This window comes from Pelobates fuscus, chromosome 3 (assembly GCF_036172605.1).
Source record: "Pelobates fuscus isolate aPelFus1 chromosome 3, aPelFus1.pri, whole genome shotgun sequence".
Classification (NCBI taxonomy): Eukaryota; Metazoa; Chordata; class Amphibia; order Anura; family Pelobatidae; genus Pelobates; species Pelobates fuscus.
In genome coordinates, this window is record NC_086319.1 from 251544125 (window position 1) to 251571547 (window position 27423).

Consider the following 27423-nt stretch of genomic DNA (forward strand, 5'->3'; position numbering starts at 1 on the left):
CTTTCATGCTGTCGTGCCTGTTGAGGGACCCTCGTATAAAAAGGCTGAAGGAGAACAACCTGTACTGGGTGTCCACGCTACTAGACCCCCGGTATAAGCAGAAAGTGGCGGAAATGTTACCGAATTACAACAAGTCGGAAAGGATGCAGCATTTGCAAAATAAATTAAAAAGTATGCTTTTCACAGCGTATAAGGGTGATGTCACAGCACAACGGGAATCTAACAGGGGGAGAGGTGGAAGTCATCCTCCTCCTCCCACGACCACGCCGGCAAGGACAGGACGCTTTAAAGACGTGTTGTTGACGAAGGACATGCGGAGCTTTTTAAGTCCTACGCATCGCCACAGCCCTTCGGGATCCACCCTCAGAGAACGACTCGACCGACGGGTAGCAGACTACCTCGCCTTAACTGCAGATATCTACACTCTGAGGAGCGATGAACCCCTTGACTACTGGGTGTGCACGCTTGACCTGTGGCCTGAGCTATCCCAATTTGCGATAGAACTTCTGGCCTGCCCCGCTTCAAGTGTCCTGTCAGAAAGGACCTTCAGTGCAGCAGGAGGTATTGTCACTGAGAAGAGAAGTCGCCTAGGTCAAAAAAGTCTAGATTACCTCACCTTTATTAAGATGAATGAGGGATGGATCCTGAAGGGACTGGCAGTGGGCGATACATTCGACTAAAAAGGCCTGATGAGATGAGCTGCCTTGGGCTAAAAATGGTCCACACGCTGCTGTATTTTAGCTCTGAATGCCGGTTGACTTGCGTGACTTATCCGCCACCAACTAGGGTTCAAGCCGCAATGTTTTAGGGCACTTTCTGCCTGGGAAACAAACATCAATTTTTCTGGCCACTGCTACAGCAGTGGCTGCAACAATACCTAATTTTTCAGGCATGTGTACATGCCTAATTTTTCGGGCCTCTGGTGCTGCACTGTGGCTTCAAAAACCAAACCAAAAAAAGGCACATAACAGGGATTAAACTGATAGGAGTGGTGTATTAAGTAGTACTATTCCTATCTGGTGGCACATTAGATTGCACGCGCAGTGCCCCAAATTTGAAGTAGGAGGACCGAACAAGCATCCTTTTCCATCTCCCGGTTCCTAAAATCGATGCCATATACACGTCCCCTGATAGGGCGCCAGCTCGTTATTCTCTTGGGCGCCAGCTCGTTATTCTCTTTTTCACTTCACTAGGGACACTTTACTGCACTATGGGCACTTAGACCCACTCTTTGTCTTGCACAGTGTTATTTCTAGCCAGCATCTGTGATGGGAAATCAGGCAGTCATCTAAACGTTTAGATTGAGCTTTAGATTAGAACAGCCTTGAAGGTGTTTAACCCCTTAAGGACACATGACATGTGTGACATGTCATGATTCCCTTTTATTCCAGAAGTTTGGTCCTTAAGAGGTTAAGGAGATTAGGGCTAGTTTAGAGGATTCTTCTTAGACCTCTCTAAGTCTTTATAGCCCTTCTACCTATCCAGCATTTCTGGAAACTAGCTAAGAGAAAGGGTGGCTGTGTGTCTGTGATACATTTAACTTTATATCACCTTATTGACACTTTATCACTCCGGTCTCCATACTCTCTGCCTATACCCATCTATTTAGAGGGAATTTCTTGCCCCTGCCAATATTATATAATAGGTAATAGTATTACCATTATTGCACAATTAGCCACTATAGGGGAATGAGTATAGTATCCCTTTATTTATAAATGATACAATAAAGACTTTTGTCCATTACTCAATTTACTTTAACAAAGGGTACAAACCACGGCATTAGGAAGCATTACTCTGCTTTCCCTTTCTCCCTCTATTATACATATATGCTCACTAGGTTTTGTAGGTATCACTTTATTATAGTTGTCTAACCTTTTCCTATGCCAGTTTAAGATCTCCTTCTTGGGAGATTTTTTTTCTTTATTCAGTTTATTAGTATACTTTCAGGGACCCTTGGTGTTGTACGTGGCTGGGTGGAGGAAGAGACCTTCAATGACCTCAGTGAGGACAAGGAACGGACATGGCTAGCTTGGTATCCAACCTTGTGCAAATGGGGAGTTTGCAGTTGTGCAAATGGACTGTTTGCGGTTGTTTGCGGTGCCTTAAACGGGGAGTTTGGTCTGTCACTGTGAAGCGGGCGTAACCCTTACACTACCTGATCGATACAACATCATACAGTAGGTCCCCCCTCATTATTTTTATGGCCCCCACCCACCGCTCACAGGTGGGGGCTGGCGGGAGGACAGTAGGTCCTCCCCATTGTGATTTATGGCCCCCACCCACCGCGCAGGGGTGGGGGCCGGGGGAGAGGACAGTAGGTCCCCCATTATCCTTAGTTACTTTATAACAATGTTTAGCATTTAGTGAATATTCCCTATTCTGCTCTGTGTGTGTGTATCAGGGTCTCTGAGGACAGGTGTCAATCCATATCTGCCAAGTGACCCTATGTTGGGTGAACAGTCCCTATTCTGCTCTGTGTCAGTGTGTATCAGGGATCCTTAGGATAGGTGTCAATCCAGATCTGCCAAGTGACCCTATGTAGGGGGAACAGTCCCTATTCTGCTCTGTGTCAGTGTGTATCAGGGTCTCTGAGGACAGGTGTCAATCCATATGTCAAGGTGTCAATATGTCAGGTGTCAATCCATATCCATTGTGATTTAGGAATGTTAGGTGATTTATGCCCTCTATGGATTAAAACCAGCCTCTGCATCAACTGTGTAATTTTCCATGGGAGTTTTGCCATGGATCCCCCTCCGGCATGCCACAGTCCAGGTGTTAGTCCCCTTGAAACAACTTTTCCATCACTATCGTGGCCAGAAAGAGTCCCTGTGAGTTTTAAAATTCGCCTGCCCATTGAAGTCTATGGCGGTTCACCCGGTTCGCCGGTTCTCGAACGTTTGCGGAAGTTCGCGTTCACGGTTCGCGAACCGACAATTTCGTATTCGCGACATCACTACTCATGTGTTGATCCCATAGGCGTTTGTGATGTGTGATCATGTGCCTACGCAAAGCAGTTGTACCTAGGTGGATGTTGGACTTTCCACAACTCAGTTTCCTTTGGCACAGGTTGCAAATGACATCGCTGTTGTCAGAGGCAGACACACAAAAAAAAATCCACACTGCTGAGCTCTGCAATGACGGCATTCTGGTGGTGGACACAGCATGCGTTGATTGGCGTGCTGTCGGGCTGACCCCGGGTGCCAATGCATGCTATCTGACTATGCCACTAGCTCCTTGCGACGACCTCCCCCTGCTTCCAACTCGTCTCCGCCTCCTCCTCTCTGTCTCCCCATCTGAACTTTCGCCCTGTTCTTCTTCTTGCCGAGCGGGCACCCACGTGACATCCATGGACGCATCGTCATCATCAACCGCTTCACTTGTATCTGACAACTCAGCAAAGGAAGCAGCAGCGGGTACAACATCATCATCATTACACCGTACGTCCATGTGTGTAATGCTGCCTGCCTGAGACTTATCCCTGTTATCTATATCCTCTGGCAATAATGGTTGCGCATCACTCATTTCTTCAAATGGATGTGTGAATAACTCCTCTGACATACCAAGTGAAGCGGCTGTGGTGCTAGTGTTGGTGGTGGCAGCAGGTGGGTGAGTGGTATCTTTAGACGTGCCCAAGCTAAGCTGGAGGAGGATGGTTCGTCAAGGTTCCGAGCGGAAGCTGTAGATGATTGGGTGTCCTCTGTTAGCCAGTCAACTATGTCCTCAGAACTTTTCAAGTTCAGGGTACGTGGCCTCTGAAAACTGGGAATTATTCTAGGGCAAAAGGGAATCGCAGCACCACGATGGCCCCTGCGGGGTGGCCTGCCTCTGCCTGTCATTTTTATTTTTGATTAGTGGTACTATGCGTGCAAGCTACTGTGAGACCAGTAGTGGCAGAGTTTGGCAGAGTACACGCTGTAGGCCTGACACACCCGCTTGAAGACCAGTAACTGCTATTCAATCTATAACAGTGAAAAAAGTTTTTTGGTTTTAAATGCACGCTATTGTGACACCAGATATTAGTGGCAATGTGCACTGGCAGAGGTTGGCAGAGTACACGCTGTTGGCCAGACTGATGTTCTAGCCCTAAAAAGGGCTTTTTGGAGTGCTGTCCTTACAGCAGAGATCAGATGAGTCCTTCAGCAGCTACACTTTCCCTCTATCTAAGAATGCAGCTTCAGAATGAATCTAAAATGGATGCTGTACAGGAGGTGGGAGGGTCTGGAAGGGAGGGTCTGCTGCTGATTGGCTGGAATGTGTCTGCTGACCGTGAGGCACAGGGTCAAAGTTTAGTCAATGATGGCGAATAGGGGGCGGATCGAACCACGCATGTGTTCACCCGCCGTGGCGAACGCGAACACGCTATGTTCGCCAGGAACTATTCGCCAGCGAACAGTTTGGTACATCACTACTTCCTGTCAGTCGGACACTAGGGGAACTGGAACTTAGATGCTAGCTAGTACTCCAGACAATTGATCCCCTGGGCACCGTTTAGTAGATCTCCCTTTTTTCAAGTTATACTTTTTGTTTGCATATCCCTTTTTATCCTTAGATTGATTAAAGGTAGGGCCTCCCTTCCTCATTTTTTATACAGTGGAGCTCTCCAGATGTTGGTTTCCCCTTGTGGGACTCATCACCTACTCTTATTACCTACATATTTTGGAGGGTTACCCCCTCATTGGAGCTCCCTATTAGGTGCTTACAGTGGTGCAGCTCATGAGCCCTTGACTTGTATCCGGACTCCTGACCTGCACTCTGTTTACTTTATTTCTCCATTTTGTATATCCTCATTAGTTATTTTCATAATTTGGTTTCAAAGGTTACATCTGTGACCCTTCCCAATCCCTGAGGATAGGTTTTTCCTATCTTTAGGTAATTTTTTTCTTGTATGTATATATTAATGTTTTACATTAGAGGACTAAGGGTGATAGGTGATGGGGACACCGCTGAAGTGGTCTGTGTGCCAGTGTCCCTTTAAGTTAACTGTGTAAATGTATAGTTAATTTCACCTATTACGTACTACCACAGCTTCTTATTAAATGCATTCTAATCAAAGTACAATAGCAAATCAGGCTTGCATTTCCTAAAATTAATGTTTAAAATATTCATTTTTTATTTATTTAAAAATAGGTAATTCTTGTAACGGTTTAGATGTTTCACTGTTAAGTGTTTCTCTGTTCTAAACAATCAGCCGCTAGTTAGTATGAAGTGTGTGGAAAACAGACAAGTAGTAACGCATTTTGCTGATAACAATGTCACTGGATGTACTTTTTGTTTCCTGTCAGGCTCAAGCCCGTGTCCAGGGAGCTCAAGTCGGTGGCTTCCTCAGGCTCTTGCAGGAAGGAATTCATATGCCGGGGAGCTGCTGAACGGTGAGTGTAAGTATGTGTCCAAAGATCTTAACATGGTAGAAGTTATATGGTCCAGGTGTTAGGACGAGGATTGTATTACTGAAAGCAACATTGACTTACTCTATTATAGGCACAGTGTCAATCTTACATACATTCATGCATGTTTAAAGACGCAGGAGAAGTAGAACTAGTTTGTTTGCAGTTAATGAAACAACTGATGTGATTTTAAAACTAAACGATGATTTAAAACTGAGTTTTGATTTATTTCAAATGCTTCCATGGTACAATATTATGAAGTTTCTGAAAAACACAGCATCAGGATCTCTCAGTCCCTACTGAAGATGTCAGTTTTCTAGTCTGTTTTACAAGCTTATTTTCCACAGGCATGATTAGATGCCATCTGCGTTTCCTCACTGAACCCATCTGTCAGGGAGTATGAAAGGAGTATGAACATGTGTACTAATGTTAGGTGTGCATGCACACACTTCCCAGTTCATTGATCAAACCTGTGATGTCAGAGGGATGGGTTCTGGTAAGGTCTGTTTTGAAAACACTGCATCAGTACATGGGATTCCCAAGGTCACAGACAATAAACAAAATGACAGAATGCTTCACTGAACAGGAACTTATTGAGCACTTTATCAATCTAAAAGAAAAGTATTATTTTATCTCTGAAATCAGTGATCACCAGAACCACACTGCAGGCAAATTGTGTCGTTGTGATAAGTCAGTGATTTGGTCACTGCAGTTGTACAGACAAATTGGAGTTTGCCTTTTTTTGTCTTTGTTTAGTCATTAGTTGTTTGTTTATTTTTTTTTTCATGTATTGGACGCACTCTGTCATTATTTGCTACAGATCTATAAATCTTTCTTGCCACTTTTTCTTAAAGAAATGTTTTGTTTTCTGTTTGTCTTGTTTGGGGCACTGTAAATTTGGTGGTCTTCTGAAATGTAAGTTTCTGTGAAAACTGGCGGAATTTACTCTGAAGTCACTTTTAGATCATTTTTTCAAATTCTTTAATACATATGACCAAAATAAATGACTTTAATCCCTACTTTTCAGAATACTTTGATAAATATCCCCCAGTGAATCTTATTAGCGGTTGCTCACTCCTTGGCTCCTTTAGACGGTCAGGTATGAGCTTCTAGTATTGCAAGTCATGCTAAGCAAATAAGATAGGGCCACAATTAAGAGAGCATCTGTAAGACCTTTAGAGAGTGTCTGTGAGAATGTCTGGAAGATCATTATTTAAGATTGTTTACATCGGTGTTAGAGTGGGGAATTTAGATCTCTAGTGCTTACAACAGAATTCTCAGAATCCTCCACTGACCCTCAAAGAATCCTGTACTCTGTTGTTGCTTCATGATTTGGAGGGCACACAAGAGAAATGAAGACTCACTCCATTACAAAGCAAATAAATAAAAAAAAAAACATTGTGCTTACCCCAGCAAAGAGATTAAAGTATATGGAAATATGTCTAAAGAGGCATTAAAAGCACATTTGTTCTACTAAATGTCTAACGGCCTCTATGCTCCCACCCAATAACAACTTCCTGTCACTAACATTGTTATGGGTACAGGAGTACCTGGATGCCATCTTACCTTCAGGGGATAAGCTTTCCTTCTTCCACAGTAAAGGAAGGTTTGCTTTGACAGCTAGTGATTGGCTGAGAGAACTCTCACTGCCCACCCATTGTGAGTTATAGCACATAATGTTACTTCCAATTTGCAGCCAGTAATATACTAAGAGTATCAGCTGACACTCTCACATGATCCTCCGCCACCAGGGCAAACCTTCCTGTACTCTAGCCAATGGAGGAGGTGGCAGGAGGCAGTACGGTTGGGGGGCCAAGGGGACAACTTTTGGGTTAAACCATTGGGAATCGTGAGGTAAGATGGAGATAAAGTTACCAGACAGTGTTCCTTAAGTGTTTGATTACCTGTATATAAAAGTGTATAATTTTAAAATGAAACCATATGAGCATCCCCAGTCCTTAAAACCTCTTTTGTTTTTTGTTATTTTTTGCATTTGGTCTAAACAGAATATTCCCTGTCATTAGAAGAATGACCTTATGCTCCTCGGCCCTTTTACCATCTTTAATAAATGTACCTATAAATGCCATAATATTAATTCCATTTCCATTACTTTTTTTTTTCTTATCAAAAAGGCTTACAATCTTATATAACTTCTTACTAACTAATATTTTCTTTTTTGGATTTGACCTTTTTTTTTCTTCATACTCAAGGAAGATTTAAGTTAGCTCCATTATAAATTATATTTTCTCTATTTTAGGAATCAGCTTCACACTGTACTGTTTCTATAATAAGAACATTTCAGCAAAGCATAGGCAAAGAGAGCACGAGGCAGTGTGGAGATTTTCATTTTGGTGCAATGCAGACTAAAATGTATTATTCATTATGAAAAAGAATTACATAACAGGCACGGCACTGCTTAGTTTCCTCAATTACTTTAAATCTAAACCAATTACCTAGTGGATACATCTTCAATGCTCACAACAGCTTATTGGATATTATTATAAAGTAAAAATAGGAACCACGGAATAAGTCACAATAACGCTTTATTCTCGAAAACATTGTTGCAGAGAACTCCAGCACCCAAAGGTTCTCCTAGGTTGGATGGGAAGAAATGCAGGGTGGAGGTAATTAATTCCTGGTTGGTTTTGTTTTTGTTCTACATGGCACACATTTATTTACTGGGGTCTTTTTATCAGAGGTCCATGCTGAGAAAGTGCCATGACAGACAAGAAACACATCCAGGACCTCTTTCAAGGTTTGCCGGGACCCTCACCAGTGTTTCTTTCCCCCCCCCCCTCCTAGTATATTTTGCTATCTCCAGCTGCCTTTTGCCTTCCCCTGCTTCCCCTTTCCCCCTTTTTTTTCCCTTTTGGATGCAGGTTGTTTCATTGCCACCTATTTGAATGTGCATATCAGTTGCACACTGGCTTTTGCTGCACATATATTAAGATATACAGTGGAACCTCGGTTCTGGAATGCTCCCGTGCTCAAACAATTCGGTATTCGAACAAAATGTCTCGGTATTAGAACAAAATCACACAACATTAACATTCCTCGCTTTGGAACCTTGCTGGTATGATGCATCGGCCTCCTAGCACTAGACAAAGCGAACAGAGCTCCATGCTGTCTGCGAACAGAGCTCCATGCTGTCTGCGAACAGAGCTCCATGCTGTCTGCGAACAGAGTCCCATTCTGTCAGCATACATCTCCATACTGTTAGCAAACAGAGCTGACTGGTAAAGTGAAGTTACATTTTCACTTCATTTACATTGTATTTATAGGTTTTCTGTATGATTTTATGCATGTAAGGTATTATTAAACTGTAAAATATGTGTTAAAATGCTGTTCTTTTTTGGGGGGTCTGGAACGGATTAATCTAATTTACATTAATTCTTATGGCAAATTTTGATTCGGCTTACATTCGAGTTCCGAGGTTCCACTGTAATGCCTTTCGTGCTTAGCATGTTCCTTTAATCTTATTAGGTGGGCTACTAGATGCTGCCACTCTTGCTATATTGTTTCCTCTATCTATTTTTTTTTTTTATAAATTGTGCACTTTCATTACCTACCTGTGGCATTATTTTGGAGCTACTACCATGTGCGGACTTTAATGGAAATATTTGTGTACTACTATTGGGGTTTGGTCGCAATACACTGGATTGTTGTAAACTGACATCTGAAAAGTAAAATTTAGGCAAACATTCACCAACACAGCTAAGGTCACAGCTTGGCTCTTAACGGTAACACACTGACATTACAAATAAATACAGTATACTGTGTAATCCACATGTTCAATGCCAGTAAACTATTAATGAAAAAAAATTAAAAGAAATTCAGTGTATATATTTGTTAATGTTAAAGTGTTCCTTTTGTAGTTTAGATTGATAGAATTTATAGATGAATCCCCTCCCCATTGTTATCCAAAAAAAGTAAAATAAATAAAATGTATTCCAGTGCTGAGAGTTTTCTTGCAGCAGTCACTCCAATGAAGTGTATGGATGTCTGCTTCTCTATGAGAAGCTATAGGGGTGTTCAGATCGAACGTGACTCTTAGTAATGCCCAATAGGTTATTGGAAAGCAAAATCAGTTCTGTGCCAAAAAGGTTGGAGTAGCCCTTTAATTTTATAATTCAGTTTTCAGTTCCTTTCAGTTTATTGTAAAAACCAAAGAAAAGAAAATGTTACTTGCGCTTTCTCCTTAATCCCTATGTATATTTAGACAAATGGAGGTCATTTAGTTGCTCCAATGGCCATTGGAGGGATGCCCGCCTGCCAAAGTCAAGGCAGACCCCCCTAAGCGGGTCCTAACACTGACCCTTCAGCCTGCTTCCTTGAGCTTCTGGCAAAGATATCTCTAATGAGACAGAAAGGGGTATTTTTTTATATACACCCCTTTACTTATTAACCCTTAATAGGGAACACATGGGATGAGTAGCAGCATTGTAACCAGGCTGTGTGATACAAAGTAAATACAAATACAAAAAGAGAAGTCCTGCGCTTAAGCAGCAAGGACTACAACACACATCAGCCCCAATATATAGTAAAAACCAAAGAAAAGAAAATGTTACTTGCGCTTTCTCCTTAATCCCTATGTATATTTAGACCATGGCCATTGGAGCAACTAAATGACCTCCATTTGTCTAAATATACATAGGGATTAAGGAGAAAGCGCAAGTAACATTTTCTTTTCTTTGGTTTTTACTATATATTGGGGCTGATGTGTGTTGTAGTCCTTGCTGCTTAAGCGCAGGACTTCTCTTTTTGTATTTGTATTTCCTTTCAGTTTATTGTTTAGTGAGTAAACCTTAACAGTTCTTTGCAACAAGGCAAATAAAACATAATTATCTTTTTGTGATTAGCATGAGTGTTCTTTTTGATAGCTGATAGATATCTTAATCTTTTCATATTTGCATAGTGGAGGTGTAACGCCTTCACAACTGACATTTCTCTTTACCGTGACAGATCAAACACATGTATTGTATTCCTTATGGCTTAAATATACCTTGCTGTGTTGTCATTTAGAAGTGAGGAAGAGGAGTCTCATTAGCTTAGAGGTTTAACAGAGTTCTCCTGGGTGACTATTACAAAAGATTAAAACAGTTTATCAACAATTACATTATCCCTCAGTCACTGCTTTATGTTCTAGGAGTTTCCTGAAAATGTAATTACATCCCGGTATTGTCACCAGTGTCTGCAGAAGGTTTTCCAGGTAGTCGTAATTAAATTTGAGTTGTGGATTAGCATCCCCAGTGTTGCAGATATTGCATTTACAAACAAAGCACTTCTACATGGTCCAAGCTTGGGGATATGAACTGCATAGAAGTGAAGAGACTCAAATAATGACCATTTGGATGTATCAGTGTGAGACAAGTGCTGGTGTGTAATTGTGTGTACCAATTGAAAATTCATACTTGGTGAGCTAGCTAAAATATTCATCTGTCACAAATCCAGCTTTTTCATTATGCAAAGGAACACAACTAGCTATTTTATCCAGATTGGACCATTGAGTTCCTTGAGGACTATGTTGGTGCACCGATCCATGGTACAAAAGACTTATGCTTGTTGGCAAACTGGAATATTTGTTACTTAGAACAAAACTACAGATAAAAGATGACCAAATTGTAAACAAATGGAGTTATCCAATGCACACTGTCACTTTATTTGTCTACTTCTAAGTATTAGAATGCCACATGATTTGTTCATGCTGGACTGGCCAGTTTCTATGAATTCTATGTAGCTACTTAGTAACTGTTGTCATAAGCTGGTTCTAATACTCGCCAATATGGAAATGAAAGTAACAGGGCATTCCAGCTGGGATGCTCAAATGCTGTCAAGTGAGTGACACATCCCACAGAATAAGAATCACAGAATCAGGGTCAATGACATATCCCACAGAATCAGGGACAATGTAATTAGACTAATAATCACAAGGTCAAATGCTCAGGTCTTGCTTTATTAGTGCACGTAAAAATCAGCGCAATCAAGGAAAACATGAACGCTTGTATTTCTGTTAAAAGATCAGTGAGATTTAGTAAGGAAATTTAGCAGTCTGTCTTGCAGTTTTAGAAAGTGGCATCAATGTAGAGGTCGAGTGTAATACATTTCATAAAGCAAAACCTTGAAAGTTATATAAATACAATTCCCCTTACTATTTCATTGTTTCTCAGTTGGAGTTTTTCAACTCTCTTGGAGAGTTTTCTAACACAGTATAATGCTAATAGATGCTATTTTCTTCTAACGTTTACCTGGTGTTAACAGAGTGCAAGCCAGACTCAAATAAATGAAGACGTTTACATTTACCAAAATACCGATACAGAGTCTGGAGACCGTATATGTGTCACATTTTTTAACTGCATACCTTGCTGACAGCTAGCTCGTTACATAGTTAAATAGTAACATGGTGATCTAACGGAAATAAAAATGACTCCGGTCCATTGAGTTAAACTTTTAAAACATCTTTTTTTGCTGTTTATCTAAAAGCGATGGACAATTTTGCCACAAAAGGAAAAAAATATTCTCGACTCCATAATAGCAATCAGATTAATCCTTTGATCAACAACCTGATCACATACACATTAATTATATCTTTGAATAGACTGTTTTGTTTAAAAAGGTCTTTTAAAAAAAAAAAAAAACTATTTACAGAATGTGACAAGTCTACCTCTTTAGCCAAAGAATTCCACATCTATATTTTTCTAACTGTAAAGACCCCTTTCCTCTTCTTTAAGCAAAAACACATTTCTTCCCGTGTCGGTGAATAACATCTTGGCTGTTAAATACTCCTGCCAATTAATACGTTTAGCACATAGTGGTTTGTACTGACCCTGTATATATTTATTATCAGAGCTGGAAAAGAGATCAGGTCATGAGGAACCAGGGGATGAGTATTGGGGAGAAAATTAGATCAGTATTAAATAAGCAACAATGTGGCTGGAATAAAGCTGGAGCTTTTTTTTTTAATAATGGGGGGTGGGCATAAGTCAAGTGGTTGGAAAAACCAGAATTATTATGCAGTCTGTATATAAAACAATGGTAGCTGCAGCAAGAACTATTTTTCTTCTTTACGTAATACTGGAGCCTAGCAACACAACTCTTTGAAATTATCCGAGCAAATTAGGAGTAAACCTCTTCAGTATAGATATGGATCAGAATTTATTGTAGGATCTGCTTATTATTTGAGTACACCAATTAAAATATCTGCATAGTACAACTTGGTAATATTTGCTGAATGCCTCTTTGGTGTTTTTTATTTTATTTGCCATTTTCTGTATATAACAGAATGAGAATGGAAATGAGTTATTGTAAGGAACCGCATGAGGGTTGTCATGGAAAGTAGTCATTCCATTTGTTTGTGGCTATACAAAAACTCAAGGTTAGATATATAACAAAGGATTGGGCTGATCATGCAGCCCGCACGCAAAGTGTCTAAATTAAAAATCATCGTTAAATATGTTCTGTTTATGAGGACTAGATTTTGCATAGAGTGGGCGATGGCATTTCAGTTTGATTTGTTTTGCATAGTTAAATAACAGTTGAGCTGACTGTTGTCCAATTTACAGAGATCTTTTAAATATTAAAATAAAATATTTTTGCATCTGTTGAATAAACGGTTTATTTCCAGATAAGTAGTTGTACAATGCTGAAGTGAATTGTATGTTTTCACTTTTGCTGGAGTATTCACAAATCTATAAGAAAATATTGCAACGTGTTCAAAGGTGGGTCAGAATAGATTGGAATAATGTAATATTAGGGTGCCTAGTTAAACTAAGTTTCTGTATTCTGTAAAAATAGATCCTGAGAGGCAATCATAATACTATATAGAAATAGATTCAGTAACTTAACCAGTTAGTGTAAGATCTTCTCTGGGGAACTCATCTTACAGGCTGAGTAAATACGGTAACAAGAGGCAATCATTTTCAATTACACAAACTTTTAAGGTGAAATGGCGCTAGGCAATATGCACATAAAATCCCAGTGCGTCTAAAAACCAAACCCGTGTTTTAGTCACCTAAAAACACTTACATATGAAATTTTAGACAAAAGAAAAGGGGTTTCTGCGCACACTTTGGATGTTTGGATATTTGATGTACTCTGCAAAATAAACAGCTTACATAGGGCAATATATAAAATCCCAATATTTCTTAGAGCAAATAAATAGAAGCACTCACACTTTAGAGAGCCATATCAGTCGGCTCTCTACTTTAAAGGCACATCAGATGATCTTTGTAAAGTGATTTGTGCAGGTAGGTCCCACCAGAAACGGACAGCAAATTTCGTCTGGATATAATCAGGAACCAGGAAAAGTTGGTAATCAAGTATTTTATTAACAATTTAAAACAATAAATAAGCACAACGCGTTTTGACCACTCTCTTGGTCTTCCTCAGGTGCAATGCTGTTACATCAACAGTTTCTACTTTTATGTTACATATCTAATTAAAAATATTACGAACATATGTGTATACAAAGAAAATTCCCACCCTCCATGCCCATATAAGGAGATTCCGGTGCTTGTTCCCATCCAATATGGCGTTATGTCCTGCTTCAGTCCATGAGAATTGACCTTCTCATCATGGCCGTGCGTTTCACAAGCTCGTATCCGCTCACGTGATTATCAGTCTTACTGCCGATACGTCACATCCGCCGGCTCATGCCGATACGTCACTTCCGTTTTCGGGTATTTTCATTCTTCCGTATTCCAATACAGTGTATTCACAATTACATGTGACAAACGTCATTTCCGTGTGGGCAAAAAACGTACAAGGGTAAGGGAATGTACAACATAAAGAAAATATTTCAATAAAAGTCCAAAGTCCAGTACAAAGTATCAGTTTAGCTCAATAGGAGGTGGGAGAAAAAGAGATAAAGGAATCAAGGTGTTATTATATGTATTAAAAATAAAATATACATAATATATAAGAGATATATAATCTATACTGGACTTTGGACTTTTATTGAAATATTTTCTTTATGTTGTACATTCCCTTACCCTTGTACGTTTTTTGCCCACACGGAAATGACGTTTGTCACATGTAATTGTGAATACACTGTATTGGAATACGGAAGAATGAAAATACCCGAAAACGGAAGTGACGTATCAGCATGAGCCGGCGGATGTGACGTATCGGCAGTAAGACTGATAATCACGTGAGCGGATACGAGCTTGTGAAACGCACGGCCATGATGAGAAGGTCAATTCTCATGGACTGAAGCAGGACATAACGCCATATTGGATGGGAACAAGCACCGGAATCTCCTTATATGGGCATGGAGGGTGGGAATTTTCTTTGTATACACATATGTTCGTAATATTTTTAATTAGATATGTAACATAAAAGTAGAAACTGTTGATGTAACAGCATTGCACCTGAGGAAGACCAAGAGAGTGGTCGAAACGCGTTGTGCTTATTTATTGTTTTAAATTGTTAATAAAATACTTGATTACCAACTTTTCCTGGTTCCTGATTATATCCAGACGAAATTTGCTGTCCGTTTCTGGTGGGACCTACCTGCACAAATCACTTTACAAAGATCATCTGATGTGCCTTTAAAGTAGAGAGCCGACTGATATGGCTCTCTAAAGTGTGAGTGCTTCTATTTATTTGCTCTAAGAAATATTGGGATTTTATATATTGCCCTATGTAAGCTGTTTATTTTGCAGAGTACATCAAATATCCAAACATCCAAAGTGTGCGCAGAAACCCCTTTTCTTTTGTCTAAAAAATCATTTTCAATTAGATATTTATTATGCAGAGATGAAGGAATGCTCAGTGAGAGCAGTTACTCTATAGAATAATCCATCAAAAAAATAGAATGCCACTTAAAGTCATTAGTTCCTTTAGAGCAATATCTCTTATTTCCTGAATGTAGAAAAAGGGAATTATCCAGGTTATTAAAAAATGAAATATCTTTCAAAGGAGCAAGAATATCTTCACCAAAGTGTATCGTTTAATAAATACATTTGTTGGTGATATTTCCAATAAAATGTGGGTTATGTATAAAAAAAATGTCCGGTTCACTTTCATGTCTGTGCCCGCTTTGTGCCCATGCACCTTTTTCTTATATATAAAATTGTTACTCCATATTTTTTATTTTTGCAGTGCATAAGAAAGAACAAATGTGCATGGGATACCCCAACCGCAATCCTCATGCTTGTCAAACAGTGAGGTATTCGTTAGTACTTGCCCAATTTTATAGTTAGGAAGGTTAAGTAAGATTATCAAGTAAGGTAATGTGACACAGGCAAACATGTATATGTTGGTACAGATCGAGTTATAGTTGTTAACTTTGGTTTGCTAGACCTGTTAACTGGGTGTACCGTAACTGGCTAACAGCGGGTTAAATCCCTGAGACGCTTCCGCTTTTGAGTAGCATGTATGAGTTAAGGGGGACATGTCTTCAAATGTCGCTTGTGACAAGCGTGCCATGCTCTCTGATGCTGACTGGGTGTTATGACTAGGCAGCTGGGCATACAACAACCTGCTGTGGACGTATTGTCAGATTAACCCCTGGTACGCTGCCCTGTGAGTGTATCGAGTGTGGGCATAGGCGGAAGCAGGCAACAGAATAATTTCCAAATATAAAATTAATGTAACGCAAATTCAACGGTGATGTCTGATTGAGGACAAACAAGCTGTAGTGTGGCAGCAAGTCCTGGAGGGGGGGGGGGGTACTGTGCTCTGGGACATAAGGCACTATCCGCCAATGCCTCAGCTCGGTATGGCAGTGGGGCCACTGGGTTTCGCCCGGGCATGTTCCTGCGGCATTTCTGGGCGTTGGTCACGCTCGCTATCCTGCGGAGTTCGGGCTTCATTGGGTACCGGAATCAGTGCGTCCCAGACTTGAGGTCTCCAGAATTAACCCAAGTCCGATTGTTTGGAGCTATGGTAGGTTGCTTGTACCCTTCTGCCCCGGTGCTGTGCGATAGCTGATGCCCTTGTGCCACGAGCCTGGGTTCCGTTACGGCCCAGGGTCGTCCCTGTCGGGATGGTGCGGTGGGTCCTGTTCTGTGTTCTCCGTCGGTTGTATCTTGCCACCCTCTGCCAGTGTGGCTGGCACCTATGGTGTGCGACCCCTGTTGCTCTCAGCCCGGAAGGACCCCTGATTCGGGAATCTGTAGCTTGGGGCTCCCAAACGCCTTGAGGAGATTTCCCAGGTCTCCCCCCTTCTTGGACTGTGTGCCTCTCAGGCTACATGCGATATGGCCCAGCTGCCTGTAAGTGCACCAGTAATTTGGCCAAAAAAACGGTCAAAGATTGTATCGATTGAGTGTCGGTGCCCGGTCTGGCCGTTGCTCGTCTCGTGTAGCTGAGGCACATGCGTCCGCCATCTTGGAGGCCCCAAATACCACTTTGCTTGAAAGTGTTGCGGGCTTAAAGGACCACTCTAGGCACCCAGACCACTTCAGCTTAATGAAGTGGTCTGGGTGCCAGGTCCAGCTAGGGTTAACCCATTTTTTTTATAAACATAGCAGTTTCAGAGAAACTGCTATGTTTATAAATGGGTTAATCTAGCCCTCAAATCCTCTAGTGGCTGTCTCACTGACAGCCGCTAGAGGCGCTTGCATGATTCTCACTGTGAAAATCACAGTGAGAGCACGCAAGCGTCCATAGGAAAGCATTGATAATGCTTTCCTATGAGACCGGCTGAATGCGCGCGCAGCTCTTGCCGCACGTGCGCATTCAGTCAAATGGGAGGAGAGGAGGAGGATCGGAGGAGAAGAGCTCCCCGCCCGGCGCTGGAGAAAGGTTAGTTTTAACCCCTTTCCTCTCCCCAGAGCCCGGCGGGAGGGGGTCCCTGAGGGTGGGGGCACCCTCAGGGCACTATAGTGCCAGGAAAACGAGTATGTTTTCCTGGCACTATAGTGGTCCTTTAATCGAGGGGCGTAGGGCATGAGGTTCTCTGCCTGGCGCTCCATAGGGGAAGGGGGGGAAGTGTAACGGATCTGCTTGTGGCTGTGTGCGACTGGCGGGAAAGCGGCCTTCTTTCCTCGCCGCCTACTGTCCCACTCGGCCGTTGTGGTGCCCGCTCATCCCGGGTGTCGAGTTTAGTATCGCTGGGTTCCAGCAGGCTTCCCCAGTTCTGAGGACTTATTTGTAGGAGGATTGTGTCTCTGCAGCCTGAGTAATCGGCAGATTACACAGTTTTGAACCCTTTTATTCTTACGATTTTAATAAACATCACATGCACAAAATAAAACAAATTGACAAGTAATGTTATTATATTATTTCTTCTTCTTCATAATAATAATAATAATAATGGATAAAGACACTTCAAAAATTTGAAGAATTTTTGTTAGACATTAAACAAAAATGAAGACAGTGAAAGCTGATTACCTTCCTCAGAAAACCTGTTAATCTAACACAAATAGAGTATGCGAAAAGAGCACTTGTACACTTGTTTTTTTTTTTTTTTATACATTGGAAGCAACACATTTGTAGAAACAAAAAAAAAGAAATGCTGGAGAAAAAGTGAAAGGCATAAATAGGTGCAAAAAGGAAAAGTGATAGGAAAAGAAACATTTTTATACATACCCTCCAATATGAATACCAAGTAAACCTACCTGAAGATGGAATATTCATTAACATGATTTTCATTTTAAACTTAATTAAACATAATAAAAAACAACTATGCAAAGTTTGTCATTGCATACTTATTCTTGCTTCCTTAAAGGCACACTATAGACACTCAGATCATTTCAGCTCATTCAAGTAGTCTGGGTGCAATAATCCCTGTTCCCCTTAGTCTTGCAATATAAATAATTTCAGTTTTAGAGAAGCTGCAATGATTACATTACATAAAATAAGACTGCCTCTAGTGGCAGTCAATCAGACAGCCACTAGAGGCACTTCCTGCTTGCTAGGCGACTTTTGGTTGCCTAACTGACGCTGGACGTCCTCACGCTCTGCATGAGGACATCCAGCGTTAGTTGAATCCCCATATAAAAGCGTTTTAGCAGTACTTTCCTATGGGGGGGCCTAATGCTTTGCGGCATTCGCCATGCTTTAGCCCCTCTGAACATTGGGTGAGTACAGAGAGGTGTTTTTTTTTTAACCCTTTCCATGCTGGGATGGGGGGCACGAGGGAGGAGGAATTGAGGAAACAATAGTGCAATGAATACAGATTTGTATTACTTATACTATAGTATCTCTTTATTATTATTTGACATGACACAAAAGGAAGAATTGCATGCTTTGTCATGAATAATGTGTATACTTGGCAAATAGTAGAACAAAAAATTGCTTATAATTTGTGTTCATAATACTAGCAATATTTCATAGTATGTTCCTTTTCAAAAATGTAACACTTCATAACACCACTACGTACTCAATGACAAAGCACAGAAGACCTTTATGTTTTGTTTGGTATTAAACACATTTCATTGTGAGCCAGTAATTCTGTGTCTGCTTCCAGATTCAGAAGATGAGGAGCCACCTGACCTTGAGTCGGATTCTGGAGATGTTCCCAGTGGGTCAGAAGGTGGTTCAGGAAGCATTATCCTGGAGAGCCAAGATTTGAGGACCCAGATCATCCAACTGCTGACAGAGCTGGAAGAGACACGAGATCTGGCATTGAAACACGAAGACAGTTTCTTGGAGATGCAAAGTAAACATGTTAACACAACATTCTTTAAAAACTTGTGTCAGTTTGTGAACCTAGAATTTTTGAGCTTGGGAATTTCAGTGATTTTTCTAATAGCTAGGCACAGTCATATTTTGCAGTACAATAACAAATAAAGAGCCAGTCCACACCCAAGATTATTTCTAGAAGGTGCAAATAATCAGGGCTCAGTTTTGTTCAGTTCTCACAAGTGACAACTAAAAGTGGCAACAGTAGGCTTGGACCTAAAATAAAGTTGAATGGCCCCTATATAACTTTCATTAAGTAGGTCAGCTGTAACTTTATCTATGTACAACAGATATGATTTAGTAAATGGTGACATTGTTTAAAAAATTACTTTCTAAAAAAAATGTATAATGGACCACCACAGCTCTTCTTTGGGATCTGCCGGGTGCCGCTCCCCAGCTCCACTACAACCTGCTCGAGAGAAAAGGAAATCTCTCTCTGTAAACTATGCTTGGAGGTAAGGCCTTTGCTCACTGACAGGGAACAATCAGCTGACACTCTCAGCCATGGAACTAGGCTGCTCTGCAGGACTTTTGCTCAGGAGAGCTAATGGAACCGCATGAGGGTTGTCATTGAAACCAGTATTATGCGCATGTATAGATTTTCATTTGTTTACAAAAAGCAATACATATTGCAATTTAAAGGGAATGTTTGTGTTTTATATTCCAGAAATGTATGATTTCATGCAAAAGTAGTTTTTTTTTTGTTTTTTTTGCACGAAAATGACATTTAAAGTGCTCTGTCACAAAATTAAACCCTAGTCCTCACCTCCAGCCTAAGTATCTCTCCCTCTAACTTCCCCAGACCTTCCCCAACACACCCTTTACTGACCCTGAGACTTGTGCAACTTTTCTTTTTTTAATGTTATGCTAGTCCTGCCCGGTCTTCTTTCAGCGCCACCAGGAAGTGACGCAACGCTGGAGGGAGGTGAATCAGGTTGACAAAGGTAGCGTAGCAGGTTATAATAAGGAGAAGCAGTCCCTACTTTTCCTTTTTAAATAGGCATGAAAAAAGTAACCCGGCTGCTTTAGGTTTAAAAGGGTATTTGCACACATTGCACTATCCATGAGAAATGCTACCATAACTTCAGTAAGTAATTTAAGTTCAATGTCTGTCTTTATTGCAGCCCCTCCAATCACTTATTAGCAATATCAAAAAAAGTAAGTAAATACAGTATTTATCCAAGTAGGGGCGGATCCAGAACTTAATCTCAGGAGGGGCACTAGTAGATTATTTAAAGGAACAATCCATGCCCAATAACCACTACAGCCCTCTGTAGTGGTTATGGTGCCAGGAGTCCCGTGACACCCTCCCAAAGTAAGTAATCAAACCGTTTAAGAACAGCCCAAGGCTGAAAAATAGCTGCGAAAGACTGTGTGCCTAGGTAATGGATACACAAAAATCAAGTCCGTACCATATAATGAGATAATGTTGGAACGGAATGCCAAAAAAATATCAGTGAGATTGATACAATTAAAATGTATCTATGTTAGAATCTCAGATGGCTATTTGTTGAATAATGCAGCTATCTCAATCACACACCCAGACGTAATAAAGCACAATACTTATTATTGTATGTTATTATTGTACAGCGTTGCCATGGTAACAAGAAGAGGAGCTGCAGGTAAGAGCTCCCGGGTCCTCTCTTCCTCCCTTGCTGGTTGCCAGCAAAGTGCTCCCCCTTGGATCCGCCACTGTTTCCAAGGCATACAATCCTCCGCTCTGTCCAGTCAAATTTGGCACCGTGTGGTTTTATGAAGTTTCCATCAGTGCATATCTGCTAGCCATCAGGGATGCAGAAATAATCAGCTACTCATATTCTCTGAATGATATGAGGAATGATTTCCATGTCCGCACTAACATCCTCCCTGGTGAAGCTGTTCTGTATTCTGCATTTCTGAGGTGGGCAAAATCCATGAAGTTATCTTGCAAAAAACATGGATACTTTGAGCAAAAACCTCAAACGTATTTGAAGAACCTGTGCCAGCAAAAGTTATAGATTTCTCACAGATAAGGCATTGGCCTTGCATGGACAATGTGCCGGCCCATACAAAAACAAAATTAATTCACTTGTATTTAGGCAATTCTGCTCTTTTTTTGTCTTTGCAAATCCACAAACATATTTTTTTCAAAATAGAAAATAACTTTTTTACGTTAGATAAGGCCACTGTGTTACTGTTACTGTAAGATAAGCCCCACCTAATGAACATGTTTGTTTTACTTGGGAAGTTATGTGGCAAATTGTAAATGTCGATCAACAAACAGATATATTCCACCTCTTTAAATTATAGTAAATACTCCACTTCAACAGGGTTATTTACTGAACCGAAAATTCAAAGTGAATTTCAAATTTAAAGGACCACTCTAGTGCCAGGAAAGCATACTCGTTTTCCTGGCACTAGAGTGCCCTGAGGGTGCCCCCACCCTCAGGGACCCACTCCCGCCCGGCTCTGGAAAGGGGAAAGGGGTAAAAACTTACCTTTTTCCAGCGCTGGGCGGGGAGCTCTCCTCCTCCTCTCCGCCTCCGTTCCTCCCCGTCGGCTGAATGCGCACGCGCGGCAAGAGCTGCGCGCGCATTCAGCCGGTCACATAGGAAAGCATTCATAATGCTTTCCTATGGACGCTTGCGTGCTCTCACTGTGATTTTCACAGTGAGAATCACGCAAGCGCCTCTAGCGGCTGTCAGTGAGACAGCCACTAGAGAATTAGGGGGAAGGCTTAACTAATTGATAAACATAGCAGTTTCTCTGAAACTGCTATGTTTATAAAACAATTAGTTAACCCTAGCTGGACCTGGCACCCAGACCACTTCATTAAGCTGAAGTGGTCTGGGTGCCTAGAGTGGTCCTTTAAGGACAGAGTAGCTGAACTGAAAGCTTTCCTGTCTGGCTATTTAGACCTTATATTTTAAATTTACATTGAATTCACCTTTAATTCACATTTTAGTGAATAACTCAGTTTTGCAGAATTTCCTATAAGACCGTATAACCTGTAATCTTTATCTTTCAGGTATCCTGGAAGAGGAGAGGTTAGCCAGTGCGCAGCAAGCAGAGATCTTCACTAAACAGATTCAGAGACTGCAAGGTATCCATTATATTAATGCTGCCATTCATCACAGATTGCATATGTTTTTCACACATACATCTACACTGATCTGAAACAACATTAAAACCACCTGCCTAATATCATGTAGGTGGTATGTGTTAAAGTAGCATCCACATGTATGCCAGAAACCAAGATTTCCCAGCCAGTGGCGTACACATGACCCATGGGGCCCCGGTGCGAAAATTGATCCGTGGGCCCCCCCCAACCCCCCGCGCTTACTCTGGCGGACCGGGGCCGCAACACATTGCGGCGGGCACCTGGTCGCAGGGGTTGCAGGGCTGCGAACCCTGCGACCGCGGTATGTACGCCAGTGCATACAGATGCACACACTTAAAGGACCACTACAGACACCCAGATCACATCAGCTCAATGAAGTGGTCTGGGTGTCAGGTCCCTCTGGTTTTAACCCTGCAGCTGAAAACATAGCAGTTTCAGAGAAACTGCTATGTTTCACTGAGGGTTAATCCAGCCTCTAGTGGCTGTCTCACTGACAGCCACTAGAGGCGCTTCCGCGATTCTAAGACACTGAACGTCCATAGAAAAGCATTGAGTAATGCTTTCCTATGGGCGGTTTGAATGCGTGCGCGGCTCTTGCCGCGCATGCGCATTCGGAGCTGAGAGGCGGAGGGTTCCCCTGCGCCAAGGGAGTCCGGCGCTGGAGAAAGGTAAGTGCTGAAGACACACACACACTCTCACGAACAGACGCATACACACTAGCTAACAGACACACACATTTACTGACAGAGACACACTCAGCGACAGACATACATACACACTCACTTACAAAACATACACTCTCAATGACAAACACACACTCACTAACAGACATCAAACAGACTCACTAACACACACACAAACACACTCAGTAACAGACACACACAGTAACACAATCACTGACACTCACTAGCAGACACACACTCACTCACTGACACTAGCAGACACACACACTCTAACACACACACAAACACACACAGTAACAGACACACACAGTAACACACTCACTGACACTCACTAGCAGACACAAACACTAACACACACACACTCACACTAACACACACACACACTCACACTAACGTTTTTTTGTATTTAATCCCCCCAGCCTCCTTACCTTTTGGAGTGCTGAGGGGATTCCCTGGGGTCCAGTGGTGCTGCTGGGCTCCTGGGGGTCCGGTCACCCGGCGGGCAGTCAGGCTGGCGGGCGCGCGAGGGAGCACTCTCCCCTGAGTGCTTCCTCTTCAGCTCCCTCGCGCGCCGCGTACTGATACCGGCGCCGGAAGATGACGTCATCTTCCGGCGCCGGCATCCCTACGCGGTGCGCGAGGGAGCTGAAGAGGAAGCACTCAGGGGAGAGTGCTCCCTCGCGCGCCCGCAGGACCGGCCAGCCGGGTGGCAGCAGGGCCAGCCTCGGGGGGCCCGGAGGTGGCCGGCTCTAGGGCCCCCCAGGAGAAGAGGCTGGCCCAGTGGCTACATACCGGGTCGCAGGGGCGGCCGGGCCCCCTGGTGGTCCGGGCCCGGTCGCAGCCGCGACCCCTGCGACCCTGGTATGTACGCCACTGTTCCCAGCAGAACATGGCCCAGAGCATAACACTGCCTCCGCCGGCCTATAGTCTACTCATCCTCATGGCACTGCATCCTGCTGCCATCTTTTCCCCAAGTAAACGATGCACACACACCCAGTCATCCACCTGATCTAAATGAAAACATAATTCATCAGACCAGGCAACCTTCTTCCATCCCTCCATGGTCCCGTTTTGACGCTCACGTCTCTATTGAAGGTGCTTTTGCCAGTGGACAGGGGTCATCATGGGCCCATATGCAGCGAAAAGGCCAGCCCCTAACAACAATGATTTTTCTATCCTATTTCAATGTGCAAATGAGCTTTTACTGTCACTGCTACTTACACATTAAATAATTTGCCTAATAAGTGATTACCGTTAAATTCACTGAAGAGAAACAAGGTTTATTAGTAACTGAGCTCATTATTGAAGCCCCAAATTCTACTCACAATTAAGACTCGCAAGAGCGCTAGTTAAATGCTCCTTTATTGTCAACACCTTAATTGTGTCACATGATGCTAAAGGAATGTACACATTTCATTTTAGATACTGTCTGGCGTAATATGCATGTTAACAATCATTTGTTTATCCTGTAAAGCTGCCAGGGCCTAACACTGCCATCTATCTAGAAAACTGCGTCCAGTCTCCTTAACGTTGTGCCACTTCTCCCCAAGTAGTAACTACTGAGTAACAGCTTACAATGTATTTCTTTGGATACTAATGCACTGCTGACAATCCAACATGGTTATTTACTAAAGTGAGAATTGTCGAAAAAATTTGAATTTCACATTTAGGGGCAAAGTAGCTAAACTGGAAGCAAAGCTAACACAAATGATTTCTCCACTTTGGCTACTCTAGATTTAAATGTGAAAAGCATTTAGAATTCCTGACAATTATCACTTTAGTAAACAACTATGTTTATGTTGATTGTATGTCATAATGATTGTCTGACGTGTCTGAAATGTGCAGGTGACCCCCTTTAAGAAAAGATAACCATCCGTTGTCTGAAGCCCAACAACTGTAACATACCATATATATATATATATGTGTGTGTGTATGTATAGTTGTTATACACAACTCTTTCAGTGCAGTGTGCTCTCTGTGTCTCCCCAGCTCAGCTGCGTTCTGTGCAGGAAGAAGTTGATAGTCTAGAGCAGGAGAAGGAGTGTGAACTGTTGGAGGTTTCCCAGGAACTGCGCTGTGCACAGGAAGAGATAATTGCACTGCGTCAAACTGCAGAGGAAGCCGCAGCCGAGAGAGAGAGTGACATTGCGTCATTGCAAGAGGAGTTGTGTCGTTTGCGTGCTGAGCTTCATGAGCTGCAGGACACAAGGCAGGAATATGAGATGGAGATAACCACCCTGAGAGCAGAAATTAATATGAAAAGCTGCTCTGGTCATGCAGCACAGAACCCAGGTACCCTTCAAGGTAACAGTATTTCCACAGTGCATCTCTTATGTCCATTACAGTTTTTTTCCATGTACACCACAATCTTTATGCCACGTCTCTAAAGCTCTCTGCATATTGTATGAATGATTTATGAATAATAATGATAGTAATATCCATTGGCTTTTAGTATAGACTCCATCTTTAGTATACATGGTATAAACTTAATTCAGGCAATTTGCGTGTGTTCGTCCTCTGTTCCTGGTGTATCTTGCTACACACTTTTTCTAGTTTGTCCTGGTATAGAATTTATCCTCTTCTGATAATACTTTTTGTCAACAGATAGTACTTCCGTACATTTACTGCTATTCTTTGTCTACAATACTTTTTTGTACATAACTTTTTTGATTGTGATAATTCAAGCCAAATGCACATACATTCTCTGGATGCTTAAACTGAACTACTGTAGATTTCTAAATTCTCATTTCACATTCCAATCATCATGTTAATAGATACTTTTGCTATGCAAGGGGGACCTGTCCCTCTCTTTGAATAGTCGCTAGTCAGATCATCTATGGCCTGTGCTGATGTCAGTGCGTATAATGCGTATTCCTTTTTCCTATGACAGGAGAACTCCAGTTTTTGAGGGATCAGTGCCAGCACCTGCAGATGGAACGCTGCATCCTCCAGGAAAGTAACAGTCAACTGAAGAGCCATCTCCTGCTACTAGAAGAAGAAGGTGACAGGTACGACCTGAACATTTCAAATGTTTGTATAGCACACCCACATCAATACATTATTTATCACCATAAACCCAAGCTCTGCCTATCTATGTGGTGTGTTACAGCAATTAAATCACCTGGAAGATAGACTCGAGGGCTTAGAGTGTGTAAGCTTCTTGTGTTAGTGCTCATAGAACTAAAGGGGTCTTAAAGCTAGATGCTAGGGTTTTCACGTATCAAACACCAGTTTCATTAGAAATCCACAGTTATTTGTTCAAGACTTGTATGTTTTACTACAAATCACTGCAAAATCTATCAGGCAGGAATCGCCAGTTACATTGCGAGAAAGGCTGGCATAAAACTTCCCACAAGGCTTTATATTCAGAGGTAATAGCCCACCATACAGCAGCATCACACAAGTCGCTTTAGATAAAAAATATTGGGGGAAAAAAATATTTTACTATTAAAACTTGGACATTTGGGCTTACTATTAATACTATTAAAATTTGGACATTTGGGCTTACTATTAATACTAATAAAATTTGGACATATGGGCTTATGGTAAAACAACAGTATGAAGATCATTCTTTGTGTTCTACATTCCTGCTTAAAAGACATTTAAATGCTACTGGATAGGTGATACAATTAAAATGGTATTTATAGTCAGTACTATACTTTGTGCACTGAATATTTGTATTTTTAATGTGTCTGTTATTTTTTCTGTACCAGTATAAGTGGTAGATTGCCAGTGATAATTGATCTTTTTTTTGTTGTAGGTGCATCTTCCATCCTTGCATCCTCCATCTTTCCATGTGTTCATCAAGTGTTCAGGGACAGATGGGAATTCATACGCATTTGTTCTTTCCTCTAAATACAAAGTCAAATTTTACAATATTGTTGTTCATTATTCATTTGTATTCTTAGCGGAACCAAACAAACAATCCCTTTACCTTTTACTGTCGATACAGGCCAAATATGCTTATCTACGATATGCTAAACCTGGTAAGGACCTAAAACCTGAAGTTTGAGTGTTGCTAAAATAGTAAGGGAGTACTAACATGGTATTTCACAAATTCGATAACAGAAGCTTTATGAACAATAGAAACAGAACAATAGTTTATCTGGAGACATTTATAAATGTATTTGTATTCTCTACTATTTCTTTCGAGATTGGTTTGTGGAAGATGAGCATGTTTCACAGGTCTTATAGGAACAACATATTGAGGTAATCTAGTCTAATGGCAGATTATTGGTTCTTACAAACAAATCTTGACTTCTTAAATTTTAAATGTTTTATATGAATTTATGGTTAATTGTTAATATATTAGGTTCAGGATTTTTAGATCTATTTTTAGATGTATGTGTGTGTGTGTATATGGATGTATGTGTGTGTGTGTGTATATATATATATATATATTTTTATATATATATAAAATATTATAATAATATATAAATCTAAATTATTCAACCCCCATTGAAAATCAGTGTTATTGTCAACATTTACAGACTAGCAATGAACAAATGAAACAAAAGCAATTGAAATAGCTCAAGACAACAAATGCTTCAAGTGGTTTCCCAGTAATATTCTTGAGTTTGCGTGCTGCACCTGCCTTTTTTAAATCCCACCAGAGATTTTCTATGTGATT

General features: G+C 41.4%; 1 protein-coding gene across 3 annotated transcripts in view; it reads left to right on the forward strand.

Annotated features, from left to right (window-relative positions):
- Positions 1-27423, forward strand: part of CCDC136 (coiled-coil domain containing 136) — an 80036-nt gene that overhangs the window by 23872 nt on the left and 28741 nt on the right. For 2 of the 3 annotated variants that reach the window (XM_063448327.1, XM_063448329.1), the window contains exons 2-6: positions 5283-5375; positions 18796-18987; positions 22018-22092; positions 24783-25097; positions 25684-25801. In XM_063448327.1, coding sequence (XP_063304397.1) covers positions 5283-5375; positions 18796-18987; positions 22018-22092; positions 24783-25097; positions 25684-25801 — 793 coding nt within the window. The remainder of the gene's footprint in view (positions 1-5282; positions 5376-18795; positions 18988-22017; positions 22093-24782; positions 25098-25683; positions 25802-27423) is intronic. The other variant, XM_063448326.1, reaches the window with a different exon arrangement.